The sequence below is a fragment of the Anabas testudineus genome, chromosome 3 (genome assembly GCF_900324465.2).
Source record: "Anabas testudineus chromosome 3, fAnaTes1.2, whole genome shotgun sequence".
Lineage (NCBI taxonomy): Eukaryota > Metazoa > Chordata > Actinopteri > Anabantiformes > Anabantidae > Anabas > Anabas testudineus.
The window spans coordinates 8,911,639-8,925,390 of NC_046612.1; the positions used below are offsets into that span (position 1 = coordinate 8,911,639).

General features: G+C 38.1%; 1 protein-coding gene across 3 annotated transcripts in view; it reads right to left on the bottom strand.

The window, feature by feature from the left end:
• tub (TUB bipartite transcription factor) overlaps positions 1 to 13,752 on the bottom strand; it is a 33,616-nt gene that overhangs the window by 3,156 nt on the left and 16,708 nt on the right. For 2 of the 3 annotated variants that reach the window (XM_026378242.2, XM_026378244.2), the window contains exons 2-9: positions 7,434 to 7,485; positions 4,826 to 4,988; positions 3,871 to 4,008; positions 2,760 to 2,900; positions 2,261 to 2,382; positions 1,306 to 1,497; positions 941 to 1,053; positions 54 to 168 (exon numbers count right to left, since the gene is read on the bottom strand). In XM_026378242.2, coding sequence (XP_026234027.1) covers positions 54 to 168; positions 941 to 1,053; positions 1,306 to 1,497; positions 2,261 to 2,382; positions 2,760 to 2,900; positions 3,871 to 4,008; positions 4,826 to 4,988; positions 7,434 to 7,485 — 1,036 coding nt within the window. The remainder of the gene's footprint in view (positions 1 to 53; positions 169 to 940; positions 1,054 to 1,305; positions 1,498 to 2,260; positions 2,383 to 2,759; positions 2,901 to 3,870; positions 4,009 to 4,825; positions 4,989 to 7,433; positions 7,486 to 13,752) is intronic. The other variant, XM_026378243.2, reaches the window with a different exon arrangement.

A 13,752-nucleotide genomic window follows, 5' to 3' on the forward strand; every position in this document is an offset into this window, starting at 1 on the left:
GATTGTACTGGATTTATACATAACATGGATAAGAAGCTTTTTGACCAGCTTACATAGCAAATAGCTGCTAGTTCTTGGCGCAGATTGCTAGCTTCAAGGCTAGTGGTGCTCTTCATAGGGTTCAGACCACTGTCATACACAGTAAACTTTGTCCCCATTAAGTTAGACCTGCAAGAAAAGCATAACACATATGTTTTATTATTGGTCTGCATGGGCAGAAGCTATCATTCATTTTGTGAATATGTGTAATTTATTTCAGGATGAACTGTTTTATCAGTCTATATTTTCCAAAATAAAATATTTTTTCATCTTATTTTGCTCTATTTGCATTTCTCAATCATATTCATAATAAGCAGGTGTCTATGTTAAATCTCGAACTGTAGCTCTCATCCCACATCTAAACATGTAGTTGTAAAAACCCACAACAGTGTAACTACCAACCCAGGAGATCGCTGCATGGGTTTACATGTACGTGTGCATCGTCGTATGGCTCCATGCTGATTTTAAACAGCTCCTATAGCCCCTCTGCTTCGTTTGGGCCAGAAGCCTCAGGGACTCTTTAGAGCACTAGAGAAAAGGTCACTGTTGATTTAAATAAAGATCTCCATCATTCAGGTGGGATCGTGATTGCAGAGATTTGAGCAGTGCATCAAGCAATGGTCCGGCCAGCTCCCAAGATTAAAGGCTGCACAAAGCCATATTTGATTAAACTCCAGAGGAGTTTCCATGGAGCCACTGTGCAGCCTTAGCTGTCTCTAAGGATTATGTCACTACTCACTCCCCAACAATCTTACTGTGGCCTTGACCATTAAACTAATTTACAGCTAACATTAAATTATATATATATATATATACATATATACTAAGGATACATTTTTAACAATAAGCGTTTAGACAATTTTCTGAATACATTTTATAATTATACACTTTTAGAACTTACCTCAGTTTACCGATGAAGCTCTCGCCTCCTCGAGACAGATCAGTGGGATCAATGGAGATGAGGTAATTTGATGTTTTACTCTTTTTCCTCTTCCTGCCAGCTAAGAGAAACACCTGTGACAAGATGATTCAGAAGTCAAGTTAGTAAAATATGAGCTTCACAGGCACACATAAAGAGGAATTTATTTGGAGAGAGCATATTTTATATTATTCACACTGTTCATCAGAAGTAAAAAAGGATATGTCACAACAACAAACTGTTTTTACGCTAATATATCACATGAAATGTATGCACAGTATGTATGTATACCTTGTAGAAACACTTTGTGTAATGTGACAATGTTTCTGTCCTCTGACTCTTCTCACCTTCTTGCCATCCTCTCTCTCCAGGTGAAGGTAGTAGGTAGGGTACATGCCCCTGTCCATCCCTTTCTTGTCTCTGGTGATTCTGCACTTCACTCTGACTCCCTGGGGTGCAGGTCGCAAAGAAAACTCTTCAAGGTCATCTACGTCGATTGCAGGTTCGCTGACCGGTGGAGTGGGTGCTGACGCCACCTCCTGTAGTAGGAAAAAGCCCAGAGCAAGACCCCATGTGAGATGACGGATTGGTGAGTGATGCATTAGAGATGGCTTTCATTAGAACAGAGTAATGAGTCTGAAGATCAAATCGTCCACTGGGACAGAGAATGAGCACACTGGGTCTAAAAAAAGGACCTGGCGTACGGACAGAAGATTGAGTCGACTGAAGGGAGAGATTAGAGTGGGATGAGGAGCAAAGAGAATGATGGTTATCGTAAGTACAATGCCAGTCCGTGTTTCACTATGAACTCAGCACAGAGGCTACAAAGAGATTGTGTTTTTAAAGAGGGTTCCACGGTTATCTGACCTTAGCCACCTGCTATCACACCTGAAATGGAAAAAAACAAAACCGAACTCAAAACAACAGACGAGACAAGATTCAAAGCTCACTGACTGGAAACGACACATAGTGTAACTTCAAAATGTGTAGTATTGATTATATAAGTTGCACAATAATGAACGCAATGTAGCACCTGAGGCTCGCTGTTTCATCTTCCAACAAAATAACATGTTGTTTTTTTTTCCTTTCAAACCTCTTGAGGCAAATTAGGTGTTTGTGTGAGATTATTGTTCCACCACCTGCATGCAGCACAATCTACCCTGTAACATACCCAACTTTGAGATGACAAGCCAAAAGGACTTATTGCATTTTCAGCTATGAAAGTCACATTTTTTTCTGTTAGAAAGAATAAAGACACATCACGCAGAGAGTTAAAAATGTGTGTTGTGAGATTCGGTTCACCTTGCATGACTTCTTGCTAGTGGCTGAGCCTGGTCTCGTGTTGCTGTTGAGTTGTGAGGAACTGGAGCTAATTTCATCTTCATCATCCTCTTCTTCATCAAAATTCATACTGCTGGAAATGCCTTAAAAAAACAGAACAGAGAAAAAAAAGAAGAGTTTCACAGAGTTATTAAAGATTATTCCTGCTTTTAGTTACTGTAACGCTGCAATAATTGTCTAAAATAGACAGATTTCTGCTTCATCCATCATCACTGGATATTATAGTAATTATATATACTAAACAAACTTCCCAGTCAGCATTAGCATCATACAGTATGTTGTGTGAATCTTATCTTTCAGGCACGGCGTCTTAAAATGGAATTTCTATTTGCAGTTGCAAGTTTCACCCTCCTACCTGCACGCTACAGCAGTGGACCAGAGTATCGGGGGTGTAAACATGGACTCATGGTTGCGCTATTGAAGCTGCAGTGACAGAGCATTTCTTGAACAGCGACTGTACCTTTCTTGAGCATGGTGATGCGCAGATCCTGTTTACTCTGTGACTGAGTGCAGCTCATGGCAGGCTCTCCCTCACCCTCGTCTGTTTGATGACCCACTGTCAGGATCTGGATCTGACCGTCATCCGGACCATCGATTGCTGCTAAGTCACAATCCCACAAAAACAAACTTCATCAGAATACAAATTCAAAAATCACATTTTCTTATTTTGCTGTAAAATACTGTAAAAGAAAATGAATAAAGAGGGGCGTGCATGGGGTGTTAATAGTATTTTTACCAATCTTGTTGTGAATATTTAACTTCATGTGGAGTAGCTTTAATTATGAGAGAATCAGAGCATTAGATAGGTCTATCAAAGGTCCATTATTATCTGAGTCTTTAATGACAAATGACAAATATTTTCATATTTTACACTGTACAGCGCTCAGTCTACAATAGCATACTGTGAATGCAAAGGAGAGACCCAAAGGAAAACAACCAAAGTGTTCTACTGAAAAACATTTTTCCAACACTGGTTTTCCTCTTTCATTGGAAGACAAAGTTGTGCCTCCACTTGTGGTGTGTCAGCAGGCTGACAGTGCTCAGACTGTCATATATTATTATAGACAGTTGAGCTCTGACCAGCGTTGCATCTCAGCAGTGGCTAAGAGGAGAGAGGGCAGCTTTGCAGGCTGCGTGTGGAGATAAATGTAGTGTTAGCTTGAAAAATCAGCAGAGGACTGCAAAGAGAGTCTGAATAGAGAGTTGCAGCTGTTGGATAATAAAGATTTTGCCCCTTGATGCCAATGACTGCCTCTAATGACTATTTTATTTATATACACAATATGTCTATTGTGTATATAAATATTGAAACTTCTACACTAAAAACATTATGTTTAATTCCAATATACTAATTTTGCAAACACAAATAGACACAAATGTGTTTTTGCTGTGTTTATACTGTAAATATTTAACCAAGTGCACAACAGCTCTTTTGTTTTCTTCACCTTTTCTGACCTTATTATCTCTTTGCCTGTCTGTTTTTCGCCACATGCCTGTCCATTCTTTTCACTCACTTCATCTATTCTTCACCCAGCCTGACTACCCATTTGTCTTAATATTGGCAGGCTGACCTTTGTGCTTCCCCTTCCTCTCCTTCTTGTCGCTGCCTGTCTGTGGTGTGGAGCTGGCCGACGCTTTGCCTTTTTTGGCTGAGCGAGGTGGCTGTGTGTCCGCTACAACCTTCACCTCCTCCTGTTCAGCTTCCTGCACTAAACAGAGGGATGGAGTTGACCAGCAGCCCATGCAGGGTCAACAGGGAGGTTGCAAGGAAAAGGAGAGAAATGGAAAATGTTGAGTAACATACATTTACACTGATAAAGAGGGAGCGTTAAGAGGCTAATAAAAACACAAACAATAAATATCAATATTTAGTTCATATTTATCACAGATGTAGTAAAAAATTCCATGTATAGTTTTTTTTAAATCTATTTTTGTTAGATAGTAAGTGACTATAGCATGCACACAATATTAGCATTTGTCTGTAATTCCCGTTGTTAATCCATCAGGATATTAGCTTCCCCTACACTGGCATGTTGTCAATATATTTTCTTTTCTCTCTGCAGAAAATCTGACAGTTCATGGCCTTGAGCCCAGAAACTGGTCGTCAGAACTGGGGATTAGATGCTCTGCTCTGGTCTCTGTATATAGATAAGACGACCCCATCAATCCCAGTCCTAACACTGTTTCAAGAGAACAGATTTGCAGCACAGTGTAAGCGCTTGCAATAAGTATCTTATTCTGCTTTAACATGGACTCGAAATAAAAATAATATTAGCAATGGGAACAGCAAAACAAACAAAAATCAACTATTTTATTAGTTACATGCTTAACATCAATGGTGCTTGTTGTATACATCTATCATCTTATTCAAGCTCATTGAGCCCAACAACAAATGCTTCCTGTAAGTTGAGACAGACTGATCAACCAAGCAGTGTGACATATCTATTTGCTCAGTCCATATTGTTTCTTAAATCTGTTTGACCTTTCTAAATCAACAGAGTCCCACAGGAGGTCAGTCGTTATTACCATGGTAGATAGTGCTGCTGTTGCTGCTGAGGTAGGATTCCACAAGTGGAGCCTGTTCCTCGCTCTGTTTAGTGCGACGAGTGCGAGATCTCCCGTCCACATTAGACTGGACCATCAAAGGCTCTTGCCTCTTCTTCTTCTGCTTCTGTTCAAGGAGCGCTCGCTGTCGTGGAGGTTTTATGTAGCAAATGTAAATGCACACAAAGATACCCACAAGGTACAATGAAAGAAGACATTCTCACACTAGAAGCAACACTTTTTAAATTTTCAAAATAAAAGGCGGTGTCGCTGAAGCACTGATGTAATCACCAATCAACAGATTAAATAATCAAGTTTATATTTGTGTGTATTTAATAAATAGAACATCAAACATGAAATGACTCTATGTTTCTAAGCCATCTTCATACTGTAAGCAGTTTCAGATAAATCTGTTAAGCCAGGAAAACAATCTGAAGATGTTTAAGGATGTGCTGTCCAAACTAATGTGACCTGAGGCTGAATATAGCTATTCATCTGAACCCACTGTCAACTGTGTGCAAGTCTTCAAACCAGAGCTCATCAAATATTAAAGGTTTCTATTAGTGGAGAAGTCAGACTGCAGAGCGCTGGAGCTCTACGGTGTCTCACTTTAAGGCTCATATCGGTGCCAAAACAGTGACGACAACATGGAATTTATTATTAATGTTTTTGGTTTTAGTTCATAGAGTCCATGTACATGAATCTTATTAAACCTAATCCCTAATAATAAAACATCTCACTACTTCTAGCTGACCAACCTCCCTCCAGATGATGTCTTCTGGTGGCTCATAATAAAGACGCTGTAGTCATGGTCGCCTGATTTGTCTTGGTGACATCATCTGAGCTGAAAAACTTCTCCATATGCAGAAATGTATGAAGGACACAAGCTCAATGCTTAAGAAAAGTGCAGGAACAGAAACAACAGATGGCAAAGGTGGTGCTGGCTATAACCATCAGGTTCTAACCATCTGCTATAGTGACTCTATAGGCTAATTAATAAATGATGCATCAGCATTTAATTAATTATTACTATAAGAATGTAATTTTGCAAAGGTAACAACTAACTAATAATGTTAAAATGGATGTAGTGGAGTAAAAGTATAATATTTTTCATTCCAGTGAAGTACAAGTACCTCAAAGTTGTACTTAAGTAGAGCTGATGTAACATGGAGAAGTGTTTCAGCTAGAAGCAGCTACATGAAGAGATACAGTATATTTTAATATAGAGAATTTTTATACATGTAATTCACTTTGTAGTAAAGAACTGTGTTATAAAAAGTTTAAATCGCACAGCTACAGACAAGCTTCTCTCACATTCTCTAATGTATAACATAAACCAATGAGAGATGTTTCACTTTCACATTTCACAGCTTAAATCCAGTGAAACCAAAACCAGTGAGTGAGGAGTAACTTTAAGAGAGTCTCAGCAAATCATCAATCCAAACATTAACTGACTTTATTGTAATAAATGAGACTATCAATCAGTAAATCATTTGTTGTTAGATGTTTTCATGCCTAAAGCTACAGTAGGTTAAGTGAGTAATTTGATTGAGAATGTGTTTTTCATCTATTTAAGTGCATGTGACACCTGAAGGGTCTTTGCATTGATTAATTTAAAAAGGTACAGGAGAATTACAAGAGAACATGGCTGTTGAGAGTGTGGTACTCCAGTCACACTATTCAGTGCAGAAAAACAGCTTGACACCACAAGCAGCATGTTTCACTATGCAAAGAATCAGAATCAGAAACATGGTCGAACTGCAGCTTGGCCGTGTTTCTGTTTTGTCTGGTCACAATGTTGCTGACAGCAAACTGTGATAACAGCAGTATCACTCAACACAGTGTGAAGCTGCCAAACTCCAGTTTGACTGAAGGAGCCTGTAGTTTTAAATTTAACTTGGAACTCGATATTAACGTTAAATTAATATGGAAGGATGTTGTTTTGTCGAGTCTTTTAAATTTATCTATTCAACTTAAAGCATCTACAGTAAATAAACACTATAATCACAATACTGGACTTCACAATGTCATTCATTTTGGGTCATTTTGTACTTTTTGAAAGAAAAGCTAATTTTAGGACATCAAATTGATCTGAAATAGTGTAGACATTGTTATAAATGACTAAATGATCACAGCTGGGAACTTTTAATGGAAAATCTACATAGATATACTGAGGAGCACTTTCAGAAAAAGTTCTGTGTTCCAATGGCATAATGCAAATAACAATTTTTCAATTATGACAATTATATAAATATGAAAAAAACGTATGTTTCCATGGAAAACTATGACAACTAGTGTTTTGAACACTTGTGTAACAGACTTCTTAATGTAGGACCAAAATGTTTTGGTTAATTCCACTTTGCTTTATGTTTATGCATAAATCGTTTACTGGAGTTATCTCTGCATAATAAGAACATCATGTACATGCTCTCATCTGAACACTGCACACAGAGATAATACATATTCCCTGTCCATTTGTGGCCCCATGATGGAGCAGAGGAAGTGTGTGCCATGATGAAGCTGCCCTCTTAGAATTAATGTCACCTGATTGTTACTCTATTATCTCACAGGGACACCAGTAAAGGCTTACCTGTCTGTCCAGTTTCTGCTGTCGGAGGTTGGTGCCTTCATCATCTAATGTGCTGAGCAGAAAAAAACAAGGAAGAGGGGAAATGATGAAGTGCTTATAATATAGTAATGACATTTTCCATATCGTTTTTTTACTTGCTATTCAGAAATATTAACAAAAGTGTAACAGCAACTCTATTTTAGTTTTATTGCCTATAAATATATGAGAATTGTGCTTGTGATGACATCAATAAACAGTCCCTGTCCAAGACATATTTCTTTTTAAGTCCATACCATAGCACACTCAAAATTTATAGGCTCATAGTTCCCTGGAAAAATAAGTCAAATCTGATTATTCATGGCAAATAATAAATATACTAATGTAAAATGCTTCTCCTCAGTCAACATTAAAGTAATCAGACCTATTATATGCACCAAATGTTGTAAGTGATGTCATAGTGTCGTGTAGTGTAGAAGACTAAATAAACAAAATAAACCTGGACCCCAAGATCATTAGTGAGAGAACAGAAACCGTTTGAGTTTGAGCTACAGGGTTTTTCCTTCATCTCCTTCTCTGGGTTATTAAACAGGTTTCTCCTTTCACAGAGACGGTGCTTTTTACCCTGAAGACCCAGAATCTTGTATTAGGATGCATTTATTTCCTAGCACTAGATGGATAATGAAAAATTTAAAGAGTCTCTATGCTGTGAGTTAATTTGCATTTATGAAGCTGTAAAAATTATTTTTGAGATTATACAAGTAATAAAGGCTTTGCAGGCCAAGAGAGACTGGAGGCGCATGTGCAGATCGGCACAACCACTGCATGTCAACACAGATTAAGTTGTTCTGTAGTAAAAAAGGGATTTGTTGAAGTTTTTCTTTGGCTCCGTTAGGGACCAAGCAAGTCAGGCACAAGAGAAACAATGAAAAGTCCACGATGAACAATCACATTTTGACACAACTGTGAACACACTGACAAGACAAAACATTATAGCGCCTAGGTTCCTATTGACGGAGGTCCACATCACAAACTGAGCTATGCACAGGAGCAGTGAACACGCTAAATTGACTAAACAAGACCCAAAAGGGGAACATTTATAGCTGTCTGACCCAGAAAAATAATAACACAGGATGGGGAGGGAGACAATATTACACCATACATAACCTAAAAACAATGGAGACATTATCACCATACACAAATAAATAAACTAACAACAATATTAGCTAAGTTTTGAGAGCTCTCCATGTTGCTCGAGGACTACCAGAAAAGGTCAAACTGAACTCAGTCTAACTTTAATATCTTAAATCTTTAATGCTATATGAAACCATGTGTCCTCACTTCACTGTGGAAATTAGCATTACCTAACGATAAACACAAGATCAAATGAAAGGATGTGAAAGCACAAGTTAAACACCTACGATACATGTGACAAGGTCTTCACACCCACCCTCCCACCTCCCACAGTCACACTGAGACGGAGTGATAGACGGTCTGCAGTTGTGTTACAGCAGACAGGACGGGTATGAACTAGAATTTAAAAAGATACCCAGCAATACAGAAGTGACTCTGGCATTTTCATCCTTTATTCTTTCTATCCAGGTGGAAAAATATAAAATAAGATATGATATAAAATCTACAGAAACATCTCAAACTCCTCATGCAGTCCATATGTTGTAGGACAGGTATGTCCCCTGTGTGTTGTCTTCTTGACTGTTTACCAGAGACTGTTGGTGACACTTACAGGATCCATATTTTCTATGTGACCTGCAGTTGTTCTTCACCTCGACAGCTGAACAAGACTCTGTTCTGTCATCTAAATGTCGTCATAAAGACGTAACAGACCACACTGTGGTTACGTGTTATAAAGACTTTACATTTAGATGAAATCATCATTCGAGTTGCTAAATGTTGTCTAATTATAACACTTATTGATGTTGTGAACCTTTTGCTCTTGTGCTAGGCGCAGTTTGCCCCTACTGTGGATTAATTTTTGAATGTAATGCCCCCTGATGACAGCTATTAAATGGGGTGATAACATTTGAAATTGAATTGAATTGTCTCAGTCTTGACGTTGTACATCATTCTTTCTGATAGTGGCACATCTATCAAACCACTTTTTGTGTCCTTTGCAGCAACATGTGGTGGATGCAAAGAAACGGTAAACGTTAAAAGGAAAATTCCTTGTAAAAATACTGTGTTGTCCAGGCAGCGCAGTGCACGATTGGATTCAGTAATGTCAATAATGAGTCTGTTAAAAGGTTTTCTCTGAGTTTTCTTTGCTGAGCAGATTGTTCTAACATAACTGGATAATAGCTTTCTCTACAAGAACACCATTATTGACTTGAAAGTGATTTGATTTGGAGGCGCCCTGCACACTGACACACTGCCACTGGCCTAAGTAAATGAGTAAAGGTCACTGGCAGTGCTGGAAAAGTCTAAATGATTTCAGCGACTTGACCACTGTTCCTCTTTCCACCAGATAAGTGCTGAGCTTTAAGTTTAAGAAGATATTAATAACGCAAGTTCACTTATTTCGTTTTATTTATTGCTGCCTTCTTCATCTGATCAGTTAAAAACAAACAAGTAGAATTTAAACTCAGCCTACAGTATAGTAAAGAATATGTGACATAACATTAATTTACGTGGGCTTGGAGGAATAAGGAGACCTATGTAGTGTAATCAGCAGATCAGACACAGCGAAATGAAAACAAATCCAATTATCAATGTATCTCTGACTAAGTGTCTTCCACAAACAAACACCAAACGCCATACCCACAATTTTTTGTCTTGCAATTGGACAAAGTTTTGACACAACACAGAAATCAGGTATTTGCTGCAGTGCAGGATCAAACTCGACCAGACCTTTCCTGTGGTCTCCACTGTGCTGCTTTTTGCTCTGCTCTCCAAATATATGCACAAACTGCATTTACTAAAGGTGAAACGATTAATTAACAGAACAACAGGACATTTATCCAGCACCGGCGATTGGCTGGTTGCTCTTCCACTTTGCATCCAGTGCCCTCGTTTCACTGCCAGATCTTTTAATCACTGGCAACAGGCTCACTGATTGTTCCTTCAGAGTGGACGGGCATTTCAGAGACCCCATGAGAAACCTCAACGGTTCGTAATTAGAGGGCAATGAGAGGTTTCCTCCAGAAAAATTAGAGGGAATAAGCTGAAGCACAAGAGAAAAGGATGGAGCTGTGTAGGCCAATGTGTGATTAATTTTCAAAGACTCTTATCTATTTCCTTTGTTTTATAAACTTAGAGGTTTTGACAAAGTTTCTTTCCACTAATTCACTTTCATTCACTTTAAGGGATATTGTTTATGTGGAAGATTTTCTGATGATCAATGAGTTTTTTAAATGATTTTGCATGTCGGGCAAATCTTCCGTGATTTATCTTACTCATAAATAAATCCTACCAGCGCTTTGTCAAGTATTTATATATTCTACAGTCTGAGTGACGGACGAAAGTCCTGCCGCTACGGTACAACATGTAAGATCAGTCAATGAATATCTAGTCTACCTGTACCCTGTTTGACGACAAAGTCCCACACAGATGTAATAAAAAAGTATTTACCACCCACTCTCTGTCAGACAGGCACACAAACAAAGCACTCCATGTCTGCAATCAGAGTAATCAAGTATGTGAATCGGCATCAGACGGGAAGATAATGACACAAACAGAGCTGCTGCAGTGGAGGTCAAACAGCTCATTATCGTGGAGAGTCTCTGGTCACTAGGATGGTGAGGTTCACAGGAAGCATTAAAGTCTGTTAAAGAAACATTCATTTACCGTAAAATGATCTCTGAATGGTGAAACTGTAGCTTAAGTAAATGCACACCAAGATCTGGGTGCTGGTGATGACCATGACCATGGACAAACACTAAGGTTCCACTAAATGTGCGTAAACTCACAGTTGTGTGTACATTAAATGTTGCCTGAAAGCACGGTTTAACTTAACTTAAAGAAGACAAAATGTTGGTCACATTAATGAATTGTGGAACGTTTCCCAATAAACAACTAGAATCTAAATTAAAACTCACGACACAGGGAACATGAATCACACTCAGACCAGCTTTATCATCAAAGCTAGTGAACAACCAGTTAATAAAAAGCTTAAAAATATGCAAAGCTTTCCTTTTTTCATAAGAATTGATTATTAAAATGCTGCCATTTCATCATACAAAAAGAAAACTAAAATGTTGATTTGGACACAAAAATAGTGGCCACTCAGCCAAGTGAATTTGGCAGTGGGAGGAGGAAATCATTTGACAGTCACAGACACAGAGACTTTAAAATGTTTTTATATGCGTCACCAGATCTTGTTTGCGTAATAGTTATTGACTGATGATTTTGCAGCAGCAGCTGGCACCATTGGAGGCCAATCTGAAATGCACACAAAAGTAAGTTTAATTTTAATTTGCATGGTGCAATGCATGAAATTGGTTTGTAAGAAAATGAATCTGATGAGCAGTGCGCAGGCTCAAACTGACCCTGTTAGGGAAGTAAATGATGGAGCTACTGTTGACACAATGGGAAAGTCAAAGAAAAGCTATATCCTTAAAAGCTCGGTTTGTAAGATATGGTTATCTGAATAAGTAAAACATTATACCTTTTTAGCAAATGCACCAATTTCACAATTACATTTGTGAAGAGCTTCCAATTCTTTTTCCTGGTTTCCCACGTGGGACAAAAATAATGAACATTAATCTTTCACTACTGAAAGACAGATCTGGTAAATTTGCTCCCCACAGAGAAGACCTACTGTACAACAACTGTCATTTCATAGTGGATGTTTGTGTTTCTGAAATATGTTTTCTTCATTTTGTTCATTTCTGTGAAGGCAGACGCTGGATATCTCTAATGAGACGAGAGAGCTACATGCAGTGCAGCTGTCTGCCCCAACTCTTCACAGAAGCCCATGCATTTTTCATGGCAGCTTCATGGCATGACTCATGGTAGTAAATGCACATATCTGTAAATTCTCAGGCAATAAATAAGTAAATTCTGCTCAGTTAGGTGAAGTACTGAATGCAAACAGGGCGCTTCAGCTCTTTGGCTTCATCAGGTGCTGTCCAGCACGTGACTGAGGAGTTCCAGGAGACTTCACCTAATTCAACCCAGTTTCAAGTTGAGCCAAATAATCAAGTCAATGAAGGCCTAGAAATCAAATTTCTTAAAATGTAATAAACTCCATATCCAAGAACAGGGTGCAATCAAATCAAATCAATCACCATCTGAATATAAAGATGAAATTAGTGACTGGTAGATTTCAGGCATCAGTGTTTCTATTGGTTCAGGTTAAAAGGAGGAAATCCCCAATGTTCTATGGACAAGTTCCCAAAACAGTAACTTTGTAAGAAGAGAAAGAAATTTTACTAAGAAGCATTCTCCATGCCCCTCTCACTGAGACTCAAACTGCGTAATTCAATTGATATTTTTGGACCTCTAATAATGTATTTTCGTTTTTTTTTTTTTCCACATGTTTTAAAGAAATAACAGGGGAAGGGGAGGTCAAGTAGCTTCCAGTCAAGTCATTGAAAAGTTCCTTTTTGTTCACTTAAGCCAATAATTATTTTGCAAAATAATTCTATGTGATTTCTAGAAGTCAGTGCATCCAGAGGTTTAACTTAAATTCCACACAGATCACTTTCTGATGTCACCCTGTTGCAGCATCATTCTGAAATTTGTGGACTGCCACCGTAACTTATAGCAACCGTGAGCCAATGGCATCAAAGTAAGCAGAGAAACCATGGCAATGAGTATTCAGTCAGAGGAAAAAGCCAGCAGCGTTAGTCCTGCACAGGAAATGAGGAGAACACATACAGGTCGTACAACAAGGAACTAAAAGCTCATTAAGGCAGTTTGTTTTTTGTTAGAAACAAATAATATGTTTGTCAGCTGCTGCAAACGTCAGGATTGTGTCCAAAGCATGATGCAGTAAAGATCCTTTTGGCACACATGTATGTAGACATGCACATAAAACAGAAACTTCTTCAGTGCTTTTAAAGACAAATGTAAATATGCAGTGACATGAATGTGATCATGTCAACACAGTGAAATTACTACTTTTGAATTGAGTTTTTAATTAAGTTATAGACAGTTTCAAACAATATTTTACTATGAGGAAAAATAATATTACCCCTGTGTGAACCAAACTGATTTTAAATAGGTTAAAACTCTTGACGTTAATATTTTCATTGAGATATTCCTTAAAAAGGACTCTTAATATAAAATAAAAATGCACAAGAGCTGCATTTTTAATTAAGCATGTTGATTGTAGCTAATGCCTTAAGAAAATCGACTTTCTATCATCGCACATTGTTTGCTTTTA